The sequence below is a fragment of the Hypomesus transpacificus genome, chromosome 9 (assembly GCF_021917145.1).
Source record: "Hypomesus transpacificus isolate Combined female chromosome 9, fHypTra1, whole genome shotgun sequence".
NCBI classification, from domain to species: Eukaryota; Metazoa; Chordata; class Actinopteri; order Osmeriformes; family Osmeridae; genus Hypomesus; species Hypomesus transpacificus.
The window spans coordinates 9,018,936-9,046,768 of NC_061068.1; the positions used below are offsets into that span (position 1 = coordinate 9,018,936).

The 27,833-nt window shown below is 45.2% G+C and overlaps 1 protein-coding gene across 5 annotated transcripts; it reads left to right on the forward strand.

Annotated features, from left to right (window-relative positions):
- Nucleotides 1-517: 517 nt before the first annotated feature.
- Nucleotides 518-26,915, forward strand: LOC124471884 (sodium-coupled neutral amino acid transporter 3-like). Of its 5 annotated transcripts, XM_047026545.1 has the most exons (18): nt 521-740; nt 1,331-1,407; nt 11,352-11,575; nt 12,042-12,074; nt 12,287-12,380; nt 12,546-12,661; nt 17,353-17,426; nt 17,702-17,794; nt 18,341-18,422; nt 20,175-20,257; nt 21,565-21,623; nt 22,027-22,158; nt 22,769-22,848; nt 23,263-23,363; nt 23,973-24,097; nt 24,339-24,483; nt 25,882-25,985; nt 26,227-26,915. In XM_047026545.1, the coding sequence occupies exons 3-18, from the start codon at nt 11,433-11,435 to the stop codon at nt 26,329-26,331; spliced, it is 1,569 nt and encodes a 522-aa protein (XP_046882501.1). In that variant the 5' UTR covers nt 521-740; nt 1,331-1,407; nt 11,352-11,432; the 3' UTR covers nt 26,332-26,915. The 5 variants fall into 5 exon arrangements, with proteins under 5 accessions (XP_046882500.1, XP_046882501.1, XP_046882504.1 ...); XM_047026544.1 differs by lacking the exon at nt 1,331-1,407 and having other exon boundaries at nt 518-740; XM_047026547.1 differs by lacking the exons at nt 521-740; nt 1,331-1,407 and adding an exon at nt 1,160-1,175.
- Nucleotides 26,916-27,833: the final 918 nt, after the last annotated feature.

The following is a 27,833-nucleotide window of genomic DNA, read 5'->3' on the forward strand; positions in this document are numbered from 1 at the left end:
TGTAGGCGAGTCCGTGTACCTTGAACAAAAGCACGGCATCACTAGCTTGGTTTTCAAAGCAGGTCATTGCATTGTGGCTACATCATTCCGCCCCGAACAGGAATAATCCATGTCCGTGAATTTGACAATGAATGGGATACGATATTAGAGAATTAAAAAACGAGACCACCATGGGTGTAATTTTACTCTATTTTGACAGGGGACTTTACGTCAATGTCACAGTCATATGGCAGTTTGCTTTGTCAAAACAGATATTAGGAATGGACGAGACAAAAAACCTTGAAGAGTCGAGATCAAGATCAGTAGCCAAATTATCCTTTTGGTTAACCAAGCAAAAAAAAATATGACTTGCCTATCATAAAAATCCAGAATCCTGAGCAATTCAAGAGAAAAATAACGTTTATCTGAGCGCATAATATTTAGTTGCGCTGTGAAAGGCGAGTGCTAAAATGCTCACCGCGCGCTCTGGAACTCCACAATAGAATCAATTGATTGGAGTAGGCAGTAGGCGGAACCTAAACCCACTCGACATCCCACTTTTCAACAGATTATGAGGACAATTTACTGGCGAACACATGACATTTATTCAACATTTGAGAAGGAACACTGTTCACACAGAAAATGTATAACTGTAACTAAGAGAAGAGAAGCCACACGACGAACGAGACTGAGAAGCCGTGGAGGTCAATATATCTGTGGAGATATTTGGAGTTCACCAAAGCACACTTCTTTCCTCTCTGGTAAGAATATCGACTGCAGAATTAATTTTTCTGCTCTTGCTTTTTTATTTTAGCTATCTGTTCATTAGTAGTAGCCTGAAGCCAATTATAGACGAGGACATTTAAGATATAAACTGTAAAATACTAGATTATTTTTAAATCATAGAAGGCACGTTGACAATTAAAATGGTAGGCCTACTATTTAAAAATGCTTCTGAGTAAGGAGTTTTAGAGAGATGCTACTGTAGGCATGCTCTTATTTAAGGTCGTAGCTGCAAGCATTTGTACCAATAGACAGAAAAACGGTAGCGGTCTACTGTGCGGTCACCAGTGGCTGAAAACTCATTAGTCGCGTTGTGGTCTACTGTAACACCGTTTTACTGGAATTACGAGATCCTAATGATGGTAAAGTTCAGGGTCCATATTTCAGATACCCATGTGCCGGTTGGAAAATAGGTCAGTAGCTTCAGGTTAATTAATAGTTGTTTTGACTGTACTTGAAACCACTTTATTTCTTATAAAAATGTAGGCTTCTATGTTCTATCAGTTTAAACAAAGGTCACATAGGGGAATGTATTATGAAAGAGGATTCAATCTGTGCCCCATTTTAGCCTGAAACTGATGATACTGCCAGTCGCTTCGATGAGCCCAAGCCCATTTTGAGGGCATTTTGTGGGGAGGGCCGCAGGTGAGACTGCTGGACTTGACAGGATCGTGAGACAGCGAGAGCTCCTGTCAACCTGTCAGTATTGCTCTGCTCTCCTGCTGTATTTGAATGAGCTGCGCCGTGTTCTGTCAGTCTCTCGCTCTCCCTTCATCTCCTCTCCAGACCACTGCTTGCATTCTGAATGAACTAAGGCTGCCGCCGCTGTCGACCGTGTGCTCTGAACAGATGACTAAGTGTTAACCAAAAGTGCGAGTTGTCTTTGCTCATGTGCTCAGTAATTGTTTGTGCGTGTTTATCCATCCGTGCGAATGCAGGCGTTTGCATGTGTTGGTGCATTCTTGAGGAACATATTTTGAATTTGACCATGCCAATGATAAATGTCTCTGTGGCATCGTCTCTCATGCTTAGCTATCTTCAGGTCTCAGAAGTGTGTTCAGATCCCATTAGTACTGTAATGGTATACTACACACACCAATGGTAAGGCACCATCTTCTATCAGTTGGCTTGCTAAGTGAGTCAAGATTCACTCGCTCCATTCCTACTTGATTGGATCAAAGCATTTTTTCAATTTGTAATATACCCCCTTATACTGCCTGCAGGTATTGTTTTACCAGGAATTACAGAGGTCAACAGTAAGAGAATTTAACTGGCTCAGAATGCAATATACAGTACATGTGCTCCCCTGCAGTGACTTCAGACCAAAGGAGTTAACAGCCTATGAGAAGATAAGCCACTGTCTCCTCTTGCATTCCCAAACTTTTGTCTGAGGGCTAAATTGATGGGTAACATTTCTCCACCAAGTCCTTTTGATAGTTATGAAAGCAAGCAATTTAAAGTATGTGAGTCAAATGGAATGATCACCAAGCACTGGGCAAACTTTGTGTAAGGACTTCAGGAAAAGGTTTACTATGATATTAACCTTTTCAGGACAACATCTTTGGCTAGCCAAAGACACATTAGAACAAATCCTACTTAATGAAATCTGATGTTTTTTTAAATAGAAAAATGTTCCTCAATAAAAAATACAAAATCTGTATTTTGGGAGAAATGAACCAGTAATCTGGGTAATAAAGTTAATGTACTGGACCCAAAAAGAGGGATTTAGATAGATGGTAAAGCTTCGCCAATGTTTATGGTATGAGTGTAGTTTTTATGAGTATCCTCTGAAGGTTCTTTGGCCTTGGATGATGAGCATGCTCGAGTCTTAGGCAGAGCCTCACACACTTTGCTTGTGTTTGACTGCTGAGAGCTTGGTGAAAATTGTTCTGCTAAATATGCTATGTGATTCAGATTGAAAAATTGCAAGCACGTAAAAAACTTTCAATAACAACATAATTGATTTTCTATAGCCGTAAATTCATTAACTAAAATTGATATTTGTCATGGTGAAACCAGTGCACCAAACAAGCTCACGTGTTTGTCACAAGTTGGACTAGTCACTCCTTTCTTCATTTTCATGTCTGTGCATCTTGTGTTGGCTGAAAGGTCTCTTGAAGGAAGACAAGTTCATGTGTTTTATCAGAAATGATCAGTGTATCATGGGAGGAGCGGTGGCCCATAGACATGGCTTGTAGCTTCCTCAGCCCTGTTGCTATCACCATGGTCTTTCTGTAAGAGCAAAAGCAAGATGAGGAAAGGTCGGTCCTCCTATTGGTCAGGGTTGACTTCCTGAATTGACATTATATTCAACCTATAACCAACATAACGTGACAGAATACATTATGAATACACAACAGTACTAATATTACGACTTTCCTTACATATGTAGGGCAATGGCACAGTTCCCAAAATCAAGGTTTGTGATTGTCAGTAAAAAAAGAAAGAGCAAGTCGAAGATAAAGCACAGAGAAGATCTCTGGAAAAGTAAGCATGCAATACATTTTAATCAAGTGGAGCTGAGCTGAGTGACTGCATGACCCATGCCATTAATATTCAGACCCTTGCACACGCTGCTCTTATTTGAGTGGATTTAGCATGTGATGCTCTGTAGACAGCACTGCCATGTGCACCACAGAGGCGCCTCACTGAGAGTTGTACTGTCACTGTATTTCCAGCTGGATGACTGAGTTTGGCCCCATGATGATCTCTTCCTTCCCATGTGATAGAGAGACAGGGGGAGGCAAAAGAGAGGAAAGGGAGAGAATTCATGAGAGAGAGTGAGAGACAGAGAGAGAGAGAGACAGAGAGCGAGAGAGAGAGAGAGAGAGAGAGAGAGAGCAAGAGAGACAGAGAGCGAGAGAGAGAGAGAGAGAGAGAGAGAGAGAGAGAGAGAGAGAGAGAGCGAGAGAGAGAGCGAGAGAGAGAGAGAGAGAGAGCGAGAGAGAGAGAGAGAGAGAGAGAGAGAGAGAGAGAGAGAGAGAGATGGAGCACCAGGTTTCACGATGCCTCTTTGTTTAAAGGGGCCACATGACTGAAATAAGGATGGGGAGCTGGTACGGACTGGTGCAGGAGCCAGCCAAGCATAGTCAACCAGGGGCCTGTTAACTGACAATGGTCCTCATCCTACTGAAATTGTTGATGCTGACACATACACAGACCCACATTCCAACCAGCCAGCCTGCATATGGAGTGCTTTTTGACCCTGTCTCCCTGTTTGTCAATGCTTTCCTTCATGCCATGTTTCCTGGCCACAGAAAGCCTGCCTCATTCTGCAGATGGAGCCACAGTGAAGACTACAGCTGCTGCTCTGGAAGGAGAGGAAGCTAACCCTCAGTCAAATAGAAGCCTCTCTTCCATTCACGGTCTGGTGTAGAATGAGCTGGTTGGAGTGGACTGCCATTTTCCAGCTGTTCAGGGAGTATCCACTTTTTATGGAGTGAGATAAGGTAACTAAACTTTTCAGCCTAAACTGAGTTGCATCATCTCAGTAAGACAGGCTTTGGTTTGTAGAGTGATGAAGTGTTAGGTTTAGTCAGACTAGTCTCTGTGAGGATTAAAGCGACAGCTGCATAGATTCGTCTCATTGAATGTTTCTGTGTATCTATTTGTCTGTGTATTCCAACCGATTGGGTAGAATGATTTAAAGAACGACCATGTCACTGGGGGCGGTAGTGAAATCTTCAATCTGTCCCTTTGACGGTAATCCACACACGTGTTCATGGGCTTAGAGCCTCATTTACAACAAGTGTGTGTTTGATTGATCATCCTGATAAATTAATGAAACTCCAAAGAATCCCTGGGAATACTATGTTAGTGTCACAGAAAGGAGAATGTTTGCATATAGAGTTTGAAACAGAAACAGGCAAAACAGATACTGTGTTGCACACAGTAAGTAGTGAGCTACTTCCATGCTGAGCATCTTGGTTGTTGCAACGCTTTCCCACTCACTGTTGCTGGCTTGACTCTTTTCACGAATGTAAAGGGGTGGAAAAGGGAAGGCAGAGTGGAGGGAGGAAGGAGTAGAAACGTGGCATGATTAAATCCATTCTGACCTGCATGTCCTTTTCCCTGCTCCTGTTTTCATGTACATCTGACCTACATACATCTTGGCTCAGACTTTTGTTATCGTTCATATCTTTTAAAACTCAGTTTGTGTGTGTGTGTGTGTAGGCCAGCCACATGTTTTTCCTTCTTATTGTGCCTCATCATATTGGCTATGACTCCACCATCTGTTAATGCTGCCTGACCTCTGGGATGGTGTTCCTCTCACCAAGTGTGTGTGAGCTCAAATCCTCCTACTGCACTGTGTCCCCCTACAGACGGCTCAGCTGGCTTTGGTTGCCTCCTACGTGTGTCTGGTCCTATCACGACTTGAGTTGGATGTGTCTCCTCCTCCTACTTGGGAGGTGTTGAGCGTGTGAATGTGAGGCAGAGTGACAGGATGTGATGCGTGACTGGCAGACTATAAATACATCTTATTTCCAGTGTGAGTCATCATGAAGCTAGAGTCCCGTCCCCCCCAGCTCAGACTTGCCATTGAATGCTCCATACAAACACCCTCTTCTCTCCGGGCTCCATGCTACAACTGACCACCCCCTTAATCTGACGACACCCTAAGCCCACAAGGCAAGCCAGTGACAGCCAGTCCAGAATAGACAAAACCAGGGCATGCTAGGATGACAGAATGACAAGGCACCTATTGACCTTGCTCATCCCCATTGAAGAGCAATATCTGTATATTAAACAGCACGCAGAAGCACACGGAACGGGAGCATGACGTTCAGCAGTTTGTATGTATTGTGTGTGGAGGATTATATAGTATTGTCTTTTTTAAATTGGTTTGATGGTTTGTGCACCTTTTGAGATTTGAGGATGTGTGGTTAATGTGTGTGGTTCTGTCTTCTACTCTCAACATCAAATGTGTTGTGATTAAGCCTTCTTAAGTTACCAGACTATAGGGAAATCTGCAAATGTGTTGATTTGCCTAAACTGTTCATTTGAAAAATCGATAATGAAATACATAATAAATGAGAAAATCATCTATTTGAACATCAAATCCCCCACCATAGCATGAGTACAAGAGAGCATACGTTATTACTTTATAAACTGTATGCATTGTCGAGTTGAGACGGGTGTGCTTTAATCTACCTCTCCCAGCAGCACCTCATCACACTGAGGGACCAGGAGTATCTTAGAGACGGACACAGATCTCTCAGAGCCGCGAGTTCAGCTCCCATTCACCCATCTGACCAATCACACGGGAACTCTCTGGCCATGAAACCCATTCTAAAATGCAAGCCAGAGCACAGGGAGAACTGGGGAAAGAGAGTGGCGAGACCGAGAAAGAGAGAAAGGACAAGGTGGCGATACCAAGTCAAAGGAGAGGTGTGGACAGAGAGACAAGAGACGGCGCAATACAACAGAGGAGAGGTGTGGGTAGAAAGAGGAAGAGGAGGATAGTGGAGGAGAAAAGAAATGGCAAAAGATTAGTCTCTGGGAATGAGGACATGAGAGAGGTGATATGATGGTGTGTTGAGTGGGGAGAGGAGTCTCAAAATGAAAATCGATGAAAGTAGGTGGAAGTCCGTGAGAGGAAGAGAGGAAGGAACACAGGGAAAGGAGAGATGGATCGTGAACAAAGGAGTCTGGTGAGTGCTGGGTAGTGGATGATGAGAAAAAGACACTGAGTAACTAAGAGGTGTAGGCATCACAGCAGTACAGGAGACACTGTAAAAGAGTGTATCTCCTGAAAATTCTAGAAACTTTAAGGTTCTAAGTTGAGGAAGCATCCAGGATGCTTAATGTTAAAATGCATAGAGGTTTCTGTTCTCTAAGATGCAGCTGGTACCATTCTGTTCTGCATCATGAATAGCATATGGGGTACTTTCCACTGAATATACTGTAGTCTGGAAGATTCCATTCAATTAAACATTTAAACACCCCATGTCTGGTAATTGCAGTATTGTGTGTTTGTGTGTGCGATTGTGTGTGTGGATTAAAATCCCCCAACGACAGATGGTTTTTCCATGATTTTACAATGTTTACTAGCGCGTTCACAAAATGTGTACTGGGCGTGTTTATCTCAGGCGCCACAGCCATAATTGTCACGTGCATCACTTGAACACATCAGTCTGGTGTCTCTGACACGAAGAGGATACTCGCCATTCTGATGATACTATTTTTATCCATTTTTGTGTGTGTATGTGTGTGTGGAGGGACACACATGAGCTCTGTCCTGATCTCCCTCAGCCTGACTGAGCTTTCTGTTCATCTGATGTGTTCCGCTGTTTGCTTGGATGGCAGGCTGTCATAAACCCCTCTGACTGACCAGCCTCCAAACGGCCGCGTCATAAAGACTGTCACAGAGAACGAGAGCTCTGTCTATTAGCTGCTCATTACAGAAATTGTAGAAGTGTGTAATCTTTAAATCTGGTGTGAATCTCTTTTTTTGCATTTGATAGAGAAGAAGAATGTCAGATGTTCGACCTGTTATAAAACTGTTTCATTTTAGCTGTGATGTTGGGTATTTCTTTATTGTTTCCTAAGAACCAGCAATTCTCAAGTGAACCATTGAGACTAATCCCTGTATGGATTAGGTAGGAAAGTGAGTGTGAATGTGTTGTGAATGTAGATTAGACCCAAAGAAGGAACAGGCCTTGCATTTTAGCATCTGAGCACTTTGGTTATATTGGGAGTCAGGTGGCTGAGCGGTGAGGGAGTAGGGCTAGTAATCAGAAGGTTGCCGGATCGATTCCCCACCTTGTGTCCTTGGGCAAGGCACTTCACCCTACTTGCCTCGGGGGGAATGTCCCTGTACTTACTGTTAGTTTGCTCTGGATAAGAGCGTCTGCTAAATGACTAAATGTATATTATACCTAGAGCAAGACACACATTGACACATACTCAGAGAAGCACGCCCTCAGTCTCCTCATCACCTCACGCTCATTGTGTGTTTCTCACTCACCCCCATACACACTCACAAACACACACTCAGAAAACAGTAGTCAGTGAGGAGGAATGTGAAGAGCTGGGACAGTGCTCTGTGCCAGTGCTAATAAACCCAGCAGGCTCTCATATTTATCCCCTCATGGGATGACGTCTGGTCGTCAGAGCAGCCTACGTCAGAGCATCTCTCTCAGACACACACACACGGACACACACACACATGTACAACACGGACACACAATATGTACACAGGCAAACATACATATGCATGGACATTTACAGAGACAGAAGAATACTAGAAGGGTAGATCAGTGGCTGTAGAAAAGCCTCACTCCCCTTTCAGACCGTTGGGAAGATGAAGGACATTGGTTTACTCCCACTCTGAGCATTACAATGTGACGTTTGCGCTTGTATAATTCTAACACTCTCCTCAACTCCTCATTATTACTGGGCACCCTTCTTTCCCCCGAGGACTCAGCCTTCTGTCTACACAAAAACATCACACAGTCACAACTAACACATGGAAAACTCCTCCTCACCTCATCTGTCAGATCACAATAACTCCCAGCTTGTATGATAATGTGATGTTAGCCAAAACAATTATTCTCTCCCACTCTTTCTCTTTCTTTCTTTCTTTCTTTCTTTCTTTCTTTCTTTCTTTCTTTCTTTCTTTCTTTCTTCTTTCTTTCTTTCTTCTTTCTTTCTTTCTTTCTTTCTCTCTTCTTCTCCCCTCTCTCTCTCTCTCTCTCTCTCGTCTCTCTCTCTCTCTCTCTCTCTCTCTCTCTCTCTCTCTCTCTCTCTCTCTCTCTCTTCTCTCTCTCTCTCTGTTTCTCTGTCTCTGTGTCTGTGTCTGTGTCTGTGTCTGTGTCTCTCTCTCTCTCTCTCTCTCCTTCTCTCTCTCTCTGTTTCTCTGTGTCTGTCTCTGTCTCTCTCTCTCTCTCTCCTCTCTCTTCTCTCTCGTGTCTCTACTCCTCTCCTCTCTCACTCTCTCTCATCTCTCTCTCTCTGTTTCTCTGTTTCTCTGTTTCTCTGTGTCTGTCTCTCTCTCTCCTCTCTCGTCTCTCTCTCTCTCTCTCTCTGCTCTCTCCCTCTCTCTCTCTCTCTCTCTCTCTCTCTCTCTCTCTCTCTCTCTCTCTCTCTCTCTCTCTCTGTTTTCTCTGTGTCTGTGTCTGCTCTCTCTCTCTCTCTCTCTCTCTCTCTCTCTCTCTCTCTCTCTCTCTCTCTGCTCTCTCTCTCTCAGTATTTCCATGTTTCCTTCACGCAGAGGAACAAACCTCATCTATTATTATTTATGTGCAGACCTTTAAAAAATAACAGCATGCAGATTTTAATGAAACGCTTGTGGTGAAGTGTAATTAGTCTGACGCACATCTGCACCTCCTCAAATATGGTGAGAAAGCTTACCTAACAACTCTGTCCTGTCCTGTGTTTAGGTATTTCCGTACTATTCTTAGAAATCTCAAAGTTATACAGGATGTTATGTAATTGCACTTGTGGTACCGTATACTGTGATGACATACTGTTTGTTCAGGAAATGACATGACCTAAATGGACCTCTTTTCATAAAAACTAACATCTTCACACTCGTTTTCAGTGTGAAGTATTTAGGTATCATGGTGAGGAGCTTGTTGTTGAATTGGTCTTTGAAATATCCGGTATCCTAGCAGGAAGCCTCAGTTATAAATCTGGATATCACTATCCCTGTTGACACCACACTGGCCTACTTTCATTCGAAAATCCTCTTTTTCAGATCACATGATTACTCCCTGTTGGTGTTTTCACGCACCGCGAGTGAAACTAAGTCACGTGTTGCTTTTGTTGATTTACACAAAAGACGTAGGAGCTGTGACTCTGTCCAATCAGAAAAACTCTTTCGAAGCTCCAACGAGTGAGGTCCCCATAAGTACTGCCCAAGTAGCAAGGCAACCAATCACAACGTTTTCAATTTCCATTCTTACTATGAACATGCTGCCAATCTCTTAATGATTGGAGGGTAGTATGAGTGACATGGAGAGAGACCTCTTAGGCCATGGGTCAGTGTCACTGCCCCCAAGGATGTCCTGTCCTCAGCGTCCCTATCACACATGTGCGTGAATGTGGAATGCTGGCAGCTAATGAATTCAAGGTGGCATCTTTTCAATTAGGGTGCAATGAATTACCTTTCAGCCCTTTCGAGTGGCCTGGCTAGCAGCAGCCAAAGGGGCCCCAGACCATATAATGATGGCTGGCACAATAGTTCCACTGTTCTCCCGCCCGTTCCCAGGGAACCACACAACACGCGGCATTGTGTGCCGTGCTTTGCTGCCTGGCCACGTTGCCCAGCTTTAGCCAGAGCCATGGAGAGGCCTTGCCGTGCCCTAACGTGGCCGGGCTGGTGGAGCCGCTAACGAAAAGACCCCACAGTTTATTCGCCTCCTCCACGTTTGATGTGTTAAAATGATTTCAGACAAAAAGGTACATTTAAAAGGCGTGCTGAGGAGGCGCGGGTAGGGAAGGGAGAGTGGAGGCAGCGGGCAGTTCAGGAGGATGCCAGTGGAGGGGATTGGAGGACTTAGAGAGCACTGCTGCTATGCTAAACCCTTTCTAATTGAACAGGAAATGCGAGAAAAAAAGTGGTGTGTACGCGAGTAGAAAAAATAGACACAAAAGAGGAGCCAGAACTGGTTCTAAGCTGGTCATAGCTGGTTCTGCTGCCCCTTTCATTTCTTCTTGTAGGTCCCAAAGTCTATGGGCCTTCTCTTCTAACTACATATTCAAAACGTCACACACACACACACACACACACCGATTTGCTCACGCACACTCTGCCCCTTGCCCTTGTTTACGCTGCATAGCTAATAGGACATTAGAGCTGCTTGCTTTCAAGGGCGGCCAGAGAGGGAGCTTTAGTAGACAGAGACCAGGAGATGCATGTCAGTGGGCTCTTTCAAGTCCCCTACACACCAGCAGGTCTTCTTAGACACCTCTGCAGGAACCCAGGACACAGGGGCCCTGAAGAGAGGGGCCCAAGCCGTTCCCACAAAGCCGGATGTGTCACCCTCCAGTGTGGGCTTTTCTCCACTGACAAAGCAGAAGAAGAAAATACCTGTCAGTTGACAACTCAATAACGCATACTTCCCTCCATGGCAACTAAGGTTGTTGTTCAACTTTATGACTTCAATGTTCATGGCTGGTGTTTTTTCTGTTCCATGTTACAATCAAGGATGCGTGTGATGTGTGTGTGATGTGATGTCTGTGTGTGATGTCAGATCCTCCGGTATTCTTCAAAAGTGCTTTGGAACTTAATCACGTTTCCCAGAGGCTTTGTGGGAGGAGACAGGCTCATTAGAGCTGCTCTGAGCTTAGCCTCTCAACACGGCGCCTGTGCTGGCAACTTCTTGTTCTACAATGAGAAACTTTCTGCTGAGTTACAGGAGATTTTGTTTTTGAGATGATGACTCTGGTGTATCTGTGCAGTTAAAAACACAACCCCATAGTGTGTACATCCCCCACGTTGTACTTCTCGCAGTGTTTCGTAGAAAACAGGATGATGCCACAATGGGAGAGTGAGCCAGCAGTTCATTTGCTGTATCGCTAATCTATCCTTGATCATGCTCAAACCTTCAACCGTAATCGATCTGTCACCATCTGTTTCTTTGCAGATTGCTGAAGGGAGAGAAAGGAGAAGCTCGCTCAGCACACACTAAACTCCCCACGTCTAACACACACACACACATCTGGAGATGAGTGAGGAGAAAGCAGCAGAGACCATGGACCCTCCTCCCCCAGCAGAGGTGAACCCTATACCCAACGGTAAAGGCCATGAGCCTGGGGAGGAGACCACAGCAGCATCCAAAACGCCTCCGGCTGAGGAGACAGCCCAGCAGTAAGTATAGACTCAGATCTAGTCTACCCTGTATTGAAGTATTCTGTTGTATTTTCAGTTAACATTCGATAAAACCTAGAAAACGTATTTGCAAGGCATCTCAGGGTTAGTATCCTTTGACCCATTTCTCTTTGTCAGCCGACACTGTTGAGTATCTGTTTCTGGATGCTTTGGCCTGCTACGAGGATTGTATCCTCTCTAGTCTCTGAGGTGTAATGTCACTTCTTTGAGTATTATGTGTACCTTGCATCAGTGTCTGTGACCTGCTGCCCTACTTACTATGAAGTCACTTCTCTTTGTGACAAGAAATGAGAAACTGTGAAACTGTGAAATGTGAAAGAGAGAGAGATACGTTTTATCGTTGAGGTTCCTTCCTGATAATTGAATCACACCGTTTTATTAAGGATACCTTTGTTGTTTCTCTTTGTGCTTTCGTGGGCTGATGGATCACCTCTTTCTCAAATAGGGAAATTGTACCCAATACTGCCCAAAATGCCACGTAAGTAGCATTGAACAGGCCCTTGTGTATCCTTCTGATCCAAAGGAACTACTCTCTTTCTTATCTAGTGTATAACTGATGCAAGAAGCTCCATGTCTTAGCAATAAAAAACCCTATACCTCTCAGACCAGAACGCTTCATGTGAAACAGATATTTCAGATGCCTATGGTTCCTTGGTGCTCGGGTTGTGATGGTGCTGTCTCTCCTCTAAGCCCCCAGAGAGGGGAGGATGCTGAGGCCACCTTGGCGGAGAGTCAAGAGTTCCTGTCAGCCGTGGAGGACAAGAAGACCCCCCGCTTCACAGACGTATGTTCACTCTGTCACAATAGGCTGTCACAAAGGTCCAACTAGGGTTTCCTTCATTTCTTTACTATCCATGTAGTGTGTTGATTATTATTTGTTGATGATCTTTGCTTCACAACAAGTTTGTTCAAGAGGTTTGTTCAAATCTCTGTTATTCAATTCATTTAGTTTGAGGGGAAGACCTCCTTCGGGATGTCTGTGTTCAACTTGGGCAACGCAATCATGGGCAGTGGAATTCTGGGATTGGCGTACGCAATGGCCAACACAGGGATAGTCCTGTTCCTGTGAGTAGAAATGGGGATTGTTGGATGAACGGATGGATGGCAATGATTGGTGGAGGATTACATTGATGGATTGATGGCTGAAAGGTAGGCCTTTAACAGATAAGTGGATTGATGGTTCAAATTCAAGCTGATGAATCAATTGTCAATTTACTCCTACTCAAGCGTTGTAATTGGAGCTGCAGCTGTTGCCTGAGTAATTTACATTCAGTTCATTCATTTGAATGCCTCCAACCCTCACACAGAAATAGCAGCACTATAATTATTAAACAATTTAACAGTCAGCAGCCTTTTTGTAATGTCCCTAATTTAAGACTCACACTTTAAACTCTGTTGGCTTTAAACACACAACCTCTCTCTCTCTCTCTCTCTCTCTCTCTCTCTCTCTCTCTCTCTCTCTCTCTCTCTCTCTCTCTCTCTCTCTCTCTCGCTTTCTCTCTCATACACACACACACAAACACACACACAAGCACACAGACACACACACAGGTGATATTTAGTTTCATAAACATTTATATGGAGATGAATCGGGCCCTGTGCCCAGTGAAGTTGTAAATGATAGTAGAGATCAAATTACCATGCTAATGTAACTGTGGTGTTGTGTTCAAGCTGTGCAATTAGATTGATGAATGTTATAAATGAGTCTTTTGTGTTTACGTGTTCTCTTTGAATGCTGTAATGGTGTTCTGTCATGTTTGCAGATGGAAGAGGGCATTAACATGGGTTTTTCCAGAAGCGTTACCCCAATATTGGTATATAGGTTAAAGGGCAAGTGCTCATACAAGTAGTTTACTACAGACAACACATATTTTGGCCTTCCCAATGGAATAAGCTTTATTTATAGTACAACACATGAACCAGTCAGCTCAAAGACACGACGCAGCTAAGGTCCTTCCTAGGTAATCTTACCACAACAATAGCTAGCATGGACAAATACATAGAATAGTGCCAACAATAACACATACTGTAGCTAGAACCACCACTGGCAGATATAGCATAGCTTTAACCCTGGCAGATATAGCATAGCTTTAACCCTGGCAGATATAGCATAGCTTTAACACTGGCAGATGGCTTCACCACCATGCTCGTCTTTTGTCTCCCACTATTGTTCACAGCTCACCTCCACCACTGCCATGATTTGGTGTGAGGTGGTAAGCGTGGGTTGTGTGTGCCATGTTATGTTACAATCCACCATAATGCTGCTTTTATTAGAAAGATCGAATAGCCCCGGGGGTTTGTTTACCTACTGTAGCAACCTTTGATTGGATTACTATCCAAAAGCTGCACCAAAGGGTAAGACAGTCTTCTGAACTGTGGTAATACTATTGTCTTTGCAATAGCAAGGCAGGTGGTCTCAGACATGTGGCTTAGAGTCTAGAACATAATGTTCTCTTTGTCTGAGGTTTGTGTAAATTCATATTTTATGGCAGCAATCCAGTGCCAAATCTGTCTGGAATATGTAGTAATACACCTGACCAACAAAAATATTATTAAAGGACTGTATTTAAGATCCTTGCTTGGAGTCCTGAGGTTTTTCAATGAGAGAAAGCTTATTATTATGAGCTGTGTGGTATGAATGTGGTTTCCCAAGTGTGTGTGTTTGTGTGTGTATGTGTCTAGGGACCTGAACTGTGTGTAGGGGTTAGTGGAGAGGTACATATGACACTGTGTCCTCGGTATAGGAGCTATAAACTCATGTATACATTCCTGCCATATATTAAAACTACATAAAAATCTGTGTGACTCAAAAAATGTGTCTCTGAGGAAGCCATGTTGATTTGCATTGCAGAAAGGGAACAGAGACAGGGTATGAGAGAGAGAGAGAGAGGGAGAGAGAGAGAGAGACAGAGAGAGAGAGAGAGAGAGAGAGAGAGAGAAAGAGAGAGAGAGAGAGAGTGTTGGTTGCCGACAATGTGCTGCAGGGTGCCACTCGCCTCTCCTTCATGGATTTTCCTTTTTGCTCTGCCAGAGCTCTGTGTCATTCTGAATCTCAGACACTCCTTCCCCAAGGGGACGGTAGACCTATATAACAGCACACACAGCATACACACATTCACATACGCACACACATACACACATGCATGCCACACACACACACACACATAGTGTGTCATACAGTGACACAGCCTGCCCTTGGCCCAAGGATGTTTTTCTCCATGACCCAGTCACCTGCTTAAACACCTCCTCCTCAGCACCCACTGAGCACTGATGAGCAAGCTGACTGTGGGCCACCAGGCAGTCCACGCACACATGCACGCACACATGTGCACTCACAACACACACACACATCTATCACTATCCATGTTAGTCTCTTGAGTGGACAGGGCCAGAGTGACTGGTTTAAAGGCTGAAAGGAGATTAGTGTGTGTGTTCCTGGAGCAAAAGAGGCCAAAGTGGACTGTGTTAAACTCTAATTTGCATGTTAAAGTGTAAATCTATGCTTGGTAAGCTATTTTGTTGTAAGTTCATAAGCTCTATGAAGGTGTCAGTATCCCTGATGCACTCCAGCAGAAAGTCTACTAGTAGGGTTGACCGTGTAAGGAGGAGAAAGTTGACGTTAAGACATAAGCGCAGCTAGTTCTGGCAGGGCAATCGGGCAGCGCGCGTCAGTCAGTGATCGGGGACGTAAGGTGTCTTACTCCACCTTCCTTACTCCTCCCACTACCACACCCATGTAGCAGCGCATATCCATTGGGCCACGTCCGATAAGGCGTCTTTAAAAGACGCGCGGATATGCACACACTCACCCCGGTCGTTGTATGATCAGTGCTGCTGCCACCCTCCACCGTCCCCTTCTCCCCCATGCTGTCTGTGTATCTATCCAACGGGGATTATATCTCTATTGCTCCCTGCCTCATATGTCATGTATGTATGTGTTGCATCGAGGAGGCAGGGAGTGCTTCCCTTAGATCATCCACTCCGCCAAAGTAAATCTACATGTCCATGTCATGTAACAATAAATGCTCAAATCTAATACGTGATTGTCTTGACTGAAACACCATTAAGGATCCAGAAGGATGCAACAGAAATAACTAGGATCAAGAACACGCTTTTATTTCATGATTTTCCTACATTTGACATACATCACATTTACTGTTCCACATGCTGCAACGCAGGACTTGTATTTAAAGATGAAATACCTTATTTAAGATCACTATCTTATCATATTACTGTATGTCTGCCGTCTTCTTGGACACAGAGGGCTCAGTTAGGCCCTGTTAGGAATGTAGCGGGGGAGAGCTGAGCGGAGCTGTGTGTGTCTGTGTGTATGTGTGTGTGTGTGTGTGTTAAAGTGTGTTTGTGGTGTGTCTGTCAGCAGGTCTGTCCCACTACTTCAGCCACCAGTGCACATTCTTACTGCACCCAGTCCTGCACCCAGACAGTCCTGCACCCAGACACTCCTGCACCCAGACACAGTCCAGCACCCAGACACACTCCTGCACCCAGACACACTCCTGCACCCAGACACTCCTGCACCCAGACAGTCCTGCACCCAGACACAGTCCTGCACCCAGACACTCCTGCACCCAGACAGTCCTGCACCCAGACACAGTCCTGCACCCAGACACACTCCTGCACCCAGACAGTCCTGCACCCAGACACAGTCCAGCACCCAGACACAGTCCTGCACCCAGACACAGTCCAGCACCCAGACACAGTCCTGCACCCAGACCCAGTCCAGCACCCAGACACAGTCCTGCACCCAGACACAGTCCTGCACCAAGACCCAGTCCAGCACACAGTCCAGCACCCAGACACAGTCCTGCACCCAGACACAGTCCAGCACCCAGACACAGTCCAGCACCCAGACACAGTCCTGCACCCGGACACAGTCCAGCACCCAGACACAATCCTGCACCCAGACACAGTCCAGCACCCAGACACAGTCCAGCACCCAGACACAGTCCTGCACCCAGACACAGTCCAGCACCCAGACACAGTCCAGCACCCAGACACAGTCCTGCACCCGGACACAGTCCAGCACCCAGACACAATCCTGCACCCAGACACAGTCCAGCACCCAGACACAGTCCTGCACCCAGACACAGTCCAGCACCCAGACACAGTCCAGCACCCAGACACAGTCCAGCACCCAGACACAGCACCATGTGAAAGGGCAGACCAGGAGTTGAGGGGAGAGACGTGTCTGTCGTCTAATCCAGAGAGTTTGGGTCATTGCCAAGAGCAATGAAAAAAAGAGCAAAAAGAGCGAGAGAGACAGACAGAGAGAAAGAGAGGGAGAGAGAGATAGACAGTGACTTGCTCTGAGTAAACCAGTGCTAGCTCAAGTGTCTCTGCTCTGGGTACATACTTTTTAAATCATTTTTACCATAAGTTAAGGATAGGTTATGGTCACTACATGAATATTTCACCGTTAGATACTTATGTGGTATTTGTTTTCTTTTAGATGGGTATATTTGTGTCAGAAGTCATAAAGAACAATGAGACAGCATAGCTCAGCGAGAGTATGTATACCCTGTGACCCCATTTCCCGCTGTACACAGCTGTATACATAGATTGCTTCATCTGCGGCCAGCTGTTGCAATGATTCTTGGAAGTTATTTAATGACAAAGGTCAGTGAGGATGAAGGGGACAATGAGGATGTTGGTGATGAAGAGGAGGAGGAATACAATGCTTCTAATACTGGGTGATGATGAAGGTTTGATGTTCTTCCCTCTGGTCTCCCCCTCAGGATCCTCCTGACAGCAGTGGCAGGCCTCTCATCGTACTCCATTCACCTACTGCTCAAGTGCTCTGGCATTGTGGGTGCGTATGTAGTCCTATTCATGTTCTCCCTGTCAAGGAGAACATGAATTTCACCAGCAGCATCAAAAAGAGCCTGCCTTGTCCTCTAGCAACACCTCTTAATCATCCTTGTACAGTTTCCGTAGTAGCATATCTCCCACCCCTACACCATGACGTGGTGAGTTAGACATTGTAAGCCAGTCCCCCCCCCCACGACCTTTATCTTTACATTGTTTGTCATGTATTTGTAATGCAGTATATCATCAGCATGCTAATGCAGTGTGTGTGCGCCTCAGGTATCAGGGCTTATGAGCAGCTAGGCTACAGAGCGTTTGGGACGCCAGGGAAGATGGCCGCCGGCATTGCCATCACACTGCAAAACATTGGAGGTGAGGGGACCCAGAGATCACACCTAGCACCTAGCTGTCACCTACATGACCCTGCCTGGGTCACCCAAAGTTAGACATGTGTGTACTGGTGCACAAACACACACACACACAAACAAATGTTTGCATGCATATACGTTGTTCTCTGTGAAGCAAATGACCACTGCACACAGAGATGTCCAGATTACAGAGGTGATGTTGCTCCTTTTTTCATGGATTTCTATGTATGTCATACTACTACTGCAGGCGCGCACCCGTTTTTGCATGTGTGTGGAAGTGTGTGCGTGTATTTGGGTTGTAGTACGGGTTATATTTGGAAATACCGATTTACTCAAAATATGATTATCTCTCTTAACTACCCACAATCCCTTGTGGTTGGGCGGTGGGGATGTGCTCTGGATTAGTGTGTGTCTATGTCTGGCGGGATTTTGTGTTTGAGTTATTTCCAGTGTGTTTTTGTGTGTGTGCCTGTGTGTGTTTGTGACTATCCTGTGCATGTTTATGTGTGTTCACATTACCAACCAAGGACCCTGTGTCTTTCTCTCACAGCCATGTCCAGTTACTTGTACATTGTCAAGTATGAGTTCCCTCTGGTCATCCAGGCTTTTCTGGGGGTGGATAAGCCTTCAGGGTGAGTAACTGTCCCATTGCTCATTAGAAGCTATAAACCGACGCTCATCATACTGGCATAACAATCCCTCACAGCCTCAAATGAATGTGTCAGAAAGAGACTTGTATTGGAGTGCAGGGGATATTGGTCTGGGAATCCTTTCGCTTCTTGGGTGTTCAAGTAGCCCAGACGCCTCCTTTCAGATCCTGTCAACTAGCATCTGCATGTCTGCTGTTTGAGAGTGTGTGTATGCATGTGTGCGTGTGTCAAGAAGCTTGCCTGAGAGCAGCTGTGAGGATGAGAATGGGGGAGGGGGAAGGGGGCAGAATGACTGAGCAGAGCGACCAGATCAAGGCACCAGATCACAGCATAGCCAGCCTGTCCGGCCTGAGCCTGAGCCCCTTGGTCACCTGTGCAGGAGGCCTGATAGAGACACTGAGTCGTGGTGGAGAAGGACAGCCCACTCTGTCTGGGGGCAGAGCTATGTGGGCTGATCGCTGGGTGTGCCAGAGCATTCCACTTGGTGTTATATGGACGGCTGTCAGTGGGTTTACTGAATGAAGGGGAGCGAAACGAAATCTGTCCCTGAGGTGTCGGACGTGGTCTCATCTTTACAGCCTGAACAATTGTCTGTTTGAGTGTGTGTGTGTGTGCTGTCTGTATACTGAGAGCATTTCCCAATCGATGAACGCCAAAGGCTATGGCTCCGTGACTTTGAATGTGTGTGGACCAGTTAAGCTGTCAGTGAGCTGCTGTTTGTGGTGATTGACTCTGTGTGTGCATGTGTCGAATTTTTCTCCACGTATTTAATTGTCTCGGCTTGTGTTGTGTGTGTGTGTGTGTGTGTCAAATGGTTTGTGTCTGTGTGGCTGCGGTATACTTTGTATGTCCTGTGAGGTTGTGAAGGCCTGTTCTCTACCTTTGTGTGTGTGTGTGTGTGTGTGTGTGCCATTGGGCCAGATGGCCAGGTCAGCTCCAGTGGGCCAGCTGACAGCAGCAGAGATAGATGGAGCCCTACTCTGGGTTCCAGGAGTGTGTGCCTCCCCAGCATACAGATGCTGTTGCCCCTTCCAGTCTGCTACCTTGGAAAAAGCGGTGACATTAATCACCTCCTGTGTCTGGCTCCAGAAATAGCTCCCCTGGATTGAGTTGCCCCCTGTTGCGTCGACTGTCAGGAGGAGAGTGTTGTAGCCTGTTTGGTCATTCAGAAGCTCACACGAGGTTCTAGTGAGTCATACTGTATGTTGGCCTGCTTCCTCATGTCTTCCAGTTCAGGGTGGATGGTTAGTATTCCAAGGTTTTGTTCAGGACCTTGTGTCCTGTGAGTATGTGTCCAGTGTGCAACAGAGGACAGTAAGACCTGGGCAAGGCTTGACTTTATGTTCGCTCAAAATGTCCATTGACAAGTGAATTTCTAAAAGATGGTGCAGGGATTAGGTGGGCCGGTGTTGGCCAAGCACACAATGTTCTGTCTGTCACTCCCTGACTCTTTCGCTCTGTGATTCTCTCTTCCTCCCTTCTAAACACATAGAGATGGAATCTTAAGTACGTTTAAAAACAGGTAACCCCCTGAATAGCTCAATAGGTGTCACATGATTGCAATCTTGAAGGAGTGTTTTACTACAGAATATAGTTTGCAGCGGATGTGATAGATATGTCCATTCACTTTTACCTGAATTGATGTGACTAGCATGTTGGAAAACATCTGGCTTTCTTTCTCATTCACCATTTCTCTTTCGCTTAATCTCTCTCTGTTTTCCTCCCTCTGTCCAGTGAGTGGTTCATGAATGGGAACTACCTGGTGATCATGGTGTCCATCGCCGTCATCCTGCCCCTGGCTCTGATGAAGCAACTGGGTGAGGCTTTCAGCTTTATACACACGTACCCATCCTCTCTCGCCCTACACAACCACTCATTCACTTTGATCGGTAAAGTTCATCACTGTCATTGTAGTGGTTTCAGAGCCTACTTTGGAAATCATCATTTTGGAAATCATCATCTGGTGAACTGAATTGTCCTAAAAACCTTAAGCAATACGTAACTATATAAACTGCTAGCCGTGCTTGTGAAACTGGCCTTTTTCTGCATGTTGCATTAAGACTGTGGGACTGTCTTGTTGCACTGTCCTATTATCACAATTATGTCATATTGTAGTCAAGGTGACTGTGGTACAGTGCCTGGTACAAATACAGACCATTCCTTGGCAGTAACCACTCAAAAGACATTTTGTAAGACAGAGAGATCATAAGGGTCAATCCCTAACTGAGTGTACACTTCTGGACCTAAATTATTTGCTGTACTTACAAAACAATATGCACTGGCTGTATAGCTTTGGATGAAAACTTGTGCCAAAAAATATAAATAAATATGATAAAAAAAATGTAATGTAAATCTTATAATCCTGGCAAAGAGTGGATTTATAACAGCTAGTTACCTTCCTCCTTCTCTCTCCTCCCCTATTCATCTCTCTCCAACCTTTTCCCTCCTTCCTTCCTCCGGTGTGTGACGTGGATAAGTCTCCCCCACAGTGTGAGAACAGGCTGCATGGCTGATAGCTGCGGTTAGCCGTGTGTGATTACGCACCTGTCAGCAGTCCTATGAAGAGATAAGACATCACTGTCTGACACAATCTGGTTGTACATCATTTTCGGAAAAGCCCCTCAGAGCTCTACTGGCACTAGTACAAGTGTGTTTCTGTGTCTCTGTGCTTCGGCATCATTGTGTGTGTCTAGAAGACGTCCTCAGGCTTGGCTGGTGTAGTGGCCCAACAGATCGTTACACTATTACATAAGAGAAAGAGAGGGATCAAGAACAAAGATTCAGAAACAGTAAAAAGTGAAGGGTTTAGAAGATTTTGTGTAAGAGAGAGAGAGAGAGGGTCCTGACCTTTTATTATGAGCAACGTTCAAAGGTTATGAAGGCCCAGTAATGAGCCACAGCTTCAGGGTCTTAGTCCAGCCCAGACCAGTCCAGCCCAGCCCAGCCCAGCCCAGCCCAGCCCAGTCCAGTCCAGTCCAGTCCAGTCCAGTCCAGCCCAGCCCAGACCAGTCCAGCCCAGCCCAGCCCAGCCCAGCCCAGTCCAGTCCAGTCCAGTCCAGTCCAGTCAGTGTAGTATGTGAGCTGATGAACAGGTAGTGTGATGATGAAGCCTTTGTGTTTGCAGGATACCTGGGATATACCAGTGGTTTCTCTCTCAGCTGTATGGTTTTCTTCCTCATTGCGGTACGTCAAACCCACCCACACACACACACATACACACACACACACACACACAGATGTGTACTGTATCCTTAGCATTATTAGTAGACTTTTGCATCCTCTGGGATTTTTTTTTCCGTCCCAGATTAGTCTTACTATTACTCAGTAATCAGAGGCTCAGTACTCCACACAAAAGCATCCAGGACACACACACGCACACACACACACATCTCTTTAATATTCCCCTCTCGTTCCGCAGATATCCATGAGCAAGTTCTTTTGTCCCCTCCAGTTTCAGACCATGTTGGTCTGTGTGTGTTTTTCTCTGACCTAGTTTTGGTTCTGCATGCATTAATCCCTGCTGCACACTGCTGTCTCCCAGACCAAACCAACAAGCCACATTTCTATCTCTCTCTCTCCTCCACAGGTGATCTATAAGAAGTTCCAGGTGCCCTGTCCATTTTCAGACTACAGCCATAACAGCACTAGCAGTAACATCAGTGCTGTGGATATGAATGACCCTGCCTGTGTTCCTCGCATGGTCAATCTCAACCCTCAGGTGAGAGTACGGTTCACACAATGATATGACCCATGCTTCACACACACCCCTCACACACCCCTCTTCTCCAGCACCCACTGTCACTCACTCACTCAATTGAAATGATAAGTAATACGGCTTACTGTATGCCGGCAATGAACACAGTTATACACAGGATGATTAGTGGTAGCTGATGAGTAGTCCGTTAATCAAATCCTATTATTTTTATACTAGGCCTCCTTTAAGATCAGCGTTAGATTTATAGGCTCCAGCTAGCCACACCAAGCTAACCAGATCAGTCCCCTCCAGCTAGCCACACCAAGCTAACCAGATCAGTCCCCTCCAGCTAGCCACACCAAGCTAACCAGATCAGTCCCCTCCAGCTAGCCACACCAAGCTAACCAGAGCAATCCCTCTGGCTCTTTAGCAGCTTACCATGAAGGCATTCCTAAGCAGCCTAAACCTGGCCGCTGGCCGGACTCAAGTTAATCACAGACAAACAATTAGCTCTCTGTGATGTGTCTCAGGCTCTAATGGGCCAATAAAACGCTAGCTTGGTGCTACAGCATCCAGTGTTGGCACCCATGTATCCATAGTTACATTTGTGGGGGTGGGGGGGTCATTTTTTCAGACGGCCTACACAGTGCCCATCCTGGCATTTGCCTTCGTGTGCCACCCTGAGGTCCTGCCCATCTACACTGAACTGCGCAAGTAGGTGCCCCATTCCTACCCACCCAGGGTTCAAGGCTGCTGATGCTGCTTTCCTGTGAACCAGGAAGTCATTCTGTATGCTTCGGGCTTGGCCAATCATATGCCGACTCACATGCACATTACATTGCACATGTCATGCAGAGATTCTATGATGCATGGTTAGTCTAATGGGTGTCACCACTTTGTTAAACCACCAGAACTTGGGTGCAGCTGTAAACTAGGATGTTATACCCCTGGAGAAATGTAATGACACGACTGGCCCCAAAGCACAAGCTAGCATTTAATGATGTGCAAAATAATGTGTGTGTTTTGTTGGTGGTTGTTTTGGCTTGTCCTGGACTGTATGTTGTGATGTGTGTGTATGCCTCTGTGCCGCGGTGTGTGACATCACATGGCAATATTCTCTGATTTCAGCCCCACCAAGAAAAAGATGCAGCATGTGTCCAACATCTCCATTGCTGTCATGTACACCATGTACTTCCTGGCTGCTCTGTTTGGATACCTGACCTTCTATGGTGAGGCTTCCCCCCCCCCTCCACCACCTGTCATTGAGAAGGTCTCCATTGCTCTCTGTCACTCTGTTTCTCCTTCTCTCTCCGTCTCTGTCCCCCTCTCGGTTTGTATTTGTTTGTTTTCTCTCTGTCGCTCTCCCTCTGTCTCCTCTTGATCCTTCTTTCCTCATCCCTCTCTTCTGTGTCTTCTGGCCTTCTCCTTCTCCTCCTTCTCATGTGTTTTGTTTACGCCAGCTTCAGGCCATTTACAGTACGTAGGAAAGCCTCTTCTCATGTCACCGTTTGGGTTCGTTAATCTGCATGGACAGAGACGTAAATGTGGGTCGCAACGAGGTTGCTTGGTTATTGTCTCATTGGAGACGTTACAGGAACTGTATCCATGGTGGAGGACTAACGACTCCCCCTAGTGGTTGTCAGGATCACTGTGTGTGCAACACGCGGTCTGACTTGGTTGTAACAGCCAAGGGGCAACTTATCACTATGTCCTAATACTTTTAATGATGGTCATTAATAATGCTATTTATTCATAATGTTTGTACACAGGAGACCGCTCCTGGTCAGATGTGGGATTTGAAGGGTTTCTAAACTCACGTTCTCTGTTGCCCCCTACAGGTGAGGTGGAAGCAGAGCTGCTTCACACCTACAGCAGGATTGACCCCTACGACACCCTGATCTTGTGTGTGCGTCTGGCCGTGCTCACGGCTGTCACTCTCACCGTCCCCATTGTGCTTTTCCCTGTGAGTCAGCTGCCTCTTGTTGGCAGGTCTTAACACTTGGTCCCACAGTAAGAACGGATACAACTAGTTATACGTTTGTATACTTTTTTATTAAGTATTATATTAACTGAAATGATGATATACACATTGATATGTTGACAAGAAAAGGATATCTAAACTGTCCTCTCTTGACAATCTCTGTTGCTTGAAAAGTAAGAACAGAAAGGTCCTGTAACTGTAGTCCTCCTGGTGTGTTCCGCAGGTGAGGAGAGCCCTCCAGCAGATGCTGTTCCCCAACAAGACGTTCAACTGGCCCCGCCACATCGCTATCGCTGTCTGTCTACTCACCTGCATCAACTTGCTAGTCATCTTTGCCCCCAACATCCTGGGCATCTTTGGTATCATTGGTAGGTTGGAACTGCATTCCACACACATGGCTACTGTTATTCTCGCAACTGCCAATGTGATGTTTTAATCAAATAAATTAGATAAATGTAGATTTAGTAACTGCGGTAACTGTTGGTAAATTACCTCAAATGAACCATGTCCTCCATAAGCCTCACTAGTGTCGGAATTTCGAAATTTTAAACAAAAGTGTCTTTGAGACTGCTTGCACTCGTTCACCTTCGCAGTGAACTCAGCGCTCTCACAGCTTACAGATCCTAGCCTCTTTTATGTCACCGCACACTTTTGATCCCCTATGCATTAAACCCTCAGCTATAATGCTGTACTTACTGTGGAGGATTTTGAGTCATCAAAGCTAAATCACCGCAGGAATGTATTATATACTACAAACAGTAGACTAGTCTTGTGACAGTTATGCAGTAGAAGTTTTATATTAAAACCTTGTTTTTTTTACCAGCTCATTGCTTCTACCTGCATCCAGACACCTACTGTGGCTGGGTGATCTGAACTGTAATGTTCCCCTTACAGTGCGTTCACACTGCTGCGACGCGAATCGCTTGGCATCGCTTGCCTTCCCACAGTTCACCACGCTCGGGGGCGTTTCAAACAGAGAAATGTAGAATGTAGTTCTCTAAAGTCACTATTGTAGTTGTCATGGCCAAGTGTGCAGACTTGGGTTTACGTAGTTGCAACATCGATCAAAATACAACTTGTATACAACATACAAAACCGTTTAATAGACATACACGTTGACGTGTAAAAAACGTTTTACTATATTCCTCAGTCTCTGCTAATCTGTCGATACGATAGGGAGTTCCAGTCGGGCTAGCTAGCTAGTTACCACAGAACGAAGTTACGTAATGTCACTAGACTGAATTAGAAAGTACAAGCACCAACAACTTCGGCAACCTTGCGCCATGCATTGTTTTTTTTAAATGAACATCTCTGTACAAATACAGCTATGTATCGTACAGGACTGGGTAAGCAGCCACACAAACGATTAGTTTCTCCTTCACCTTGAAACCTAGAAAGCTAGAAATGTTTGCCATGGTTGCTACGTTAGGAAAAACAAGAAAACACTCCGATTGGCCATCGCTAGCGAAAATCGCTCCTCATTTGCATAAAGTTGAGAAAATCTCAACTCTGTCGCGTCGCTACCCACAATGCACCACGCAAGCGATTCGCCTGGCTTCATAGAAAATGAATGGAAAACATGTTGTCGCTCGCATCGCGTCGCTGCAGTGTGAACGTTAGTGTTGGTAAAATGTTGGTGGCATATTAACCACTGAGATAGATTGACACCTGGTCAATTATTTGTCCATGATCTAGTGGTGAGTAATGTATAGCAGTTTGGTGTTGGAGAGCGCTGGTGTTCCATGTTTGTCCCCCCCCCCCCCCAGGTGCCACGTCGGCCCCCTGCCTCATCTTCATCTTCCCTGCTGTGTTCTACATCCGCATCGTACCCAAAGAGGAGGAGCCCATGCGCTCAGCCCCCAAAATCATAGTAAGGAACTAAACAGGTCGACCCTCTAACTATCCATTCCAAGTTCTCACCCACCACGTTGTCATTCTGGGAGATCCTATTTGAGTTAGTTAATAATGTTAAGAAGGATAATAGTTAATAATGTGATTGATAATAAACTAAGGGGGGGGGGGGGGGGTGAGGAGGGGGCGTCAACAACCATGCGCCACAATGTACATCCATTTTTGTTTCACCCTGTCTTTGTCTTTCTCTTGTTTCCCAGGCTGCCTGCTTTGCTGGAATAGGTGTCCTGTTTATGGTAATGAGCCTCAGCTTTATCCTCATTGATTGGACGTCAGGGAGCAGTAAAGCAGCCAGTGGTCACTAAATTCCATAGTCTACTGTATGAATTTGTTTTTGTATTGATGTAAATCTAGATAAATGTAAATGTATATTTTCAGTTGTTGTTTCGGATAATAATAATATTAGAAGATTTAGTAGCTGCTCCAATAGAAAGTGTCGACCACAGTGTCTGGCGAATGAGAGAGCTCAGTCTTCTGGATGGACTTCCACTCAGATGACACACATTCATACCCACCACAGCCAAACAGTGTGAGGAGGTCCAAGCCAATAGACTTTCTGAGAAAGGTTGATAGTTCATTGTTGCCTACTGGAGACTATGCCACCCTCTCCTATACCTCCCCTGCCCCCAAATAGCCATCATGTATGATCTACTAACCACTGTATGGACTGGGAGTATAAATAGAACAAAAACATTTAAGACATTCCTGGTATCCTGGTAGCATTCTTTAACGAAATCTGAAGAAATACATGATGAGAATTGCACAGTACATGGGGTGTTTTTAGTCTGCTGTGTTAAGTTATTGATGTAATTAGGTCAGTGGTTATCAGTCCTGATCCTTGTGCCCCCCTGCCCTGCATGTTTTAGATGTTTCCCTGCTACAACACACCTGATTCAAATGGATGGTTCATTATCTGGCTTCTGCTGAGCTTGATAACGACCCGTTCATTTGTATCAGGTGTGTTGGAGCAGGGAAAGATTTAAAACATGCAGGGGAGGGGGGCACAAGGACCAAGATTTAGAACCACTGAATTAGGTCAAGACAATATTCTGTGCAATAGCAGAGGTAATGTGGCATTGAACATGATTGGACAGAGTGCAGTTACTGTGGTAACACAGCTCTTTGGCCACTCCTCCCATGACACATGATGTTGCTTCCCATTCTTTTTGTCTGATTATTAAGCAGAGGACACAAACCAAGAGCATGTATGCTAATGTGCTGTCCAGACAATTAGTTTGACCCAACATATTAAAGCACATATGTATTTTTAATTGTTCTACTTGACATGTCTAGAGTTAGAGCATCAAAACAATATTTTGTGTTTTATTGATGCTCTCGCTGAACCAGTAATGAATAGATTATTCACTGTTTCTGGCTTCTGGATTCATTGTGGTTAAGAGCACAGCTTTCTAAACTGGAAGGCAAACCCATCTATGATCTGTCTCCTAAGTGATTATTTAGGAAATTGTTCGCTAGATAGGTGTCTTGTTGAGTTGTTTCTGGACATTTACTGAAAATTATCAGAGATAGCCAAAAATAATTTTAAAAACACAGGGTCACTGTATTAAGAAGATAATCATGGATTGTATATGTAATTGTTGCTATGTCCAGGACTTTACATGTCCCTAACTGAAGTATATAGTAGCACTAATAGACAGGGTACAGGGTGCCATTGGTGTCTCTTTAACAACCCAAACAAGTTGGTTAGCTGTAGCACTTTCAGCCGATGCACTTTCAACTTCTCCCAGTAGTCATTAATCAATTGGCTTGCTAATTATTTCTTTGTTACTCATCTATATTTTTTAAA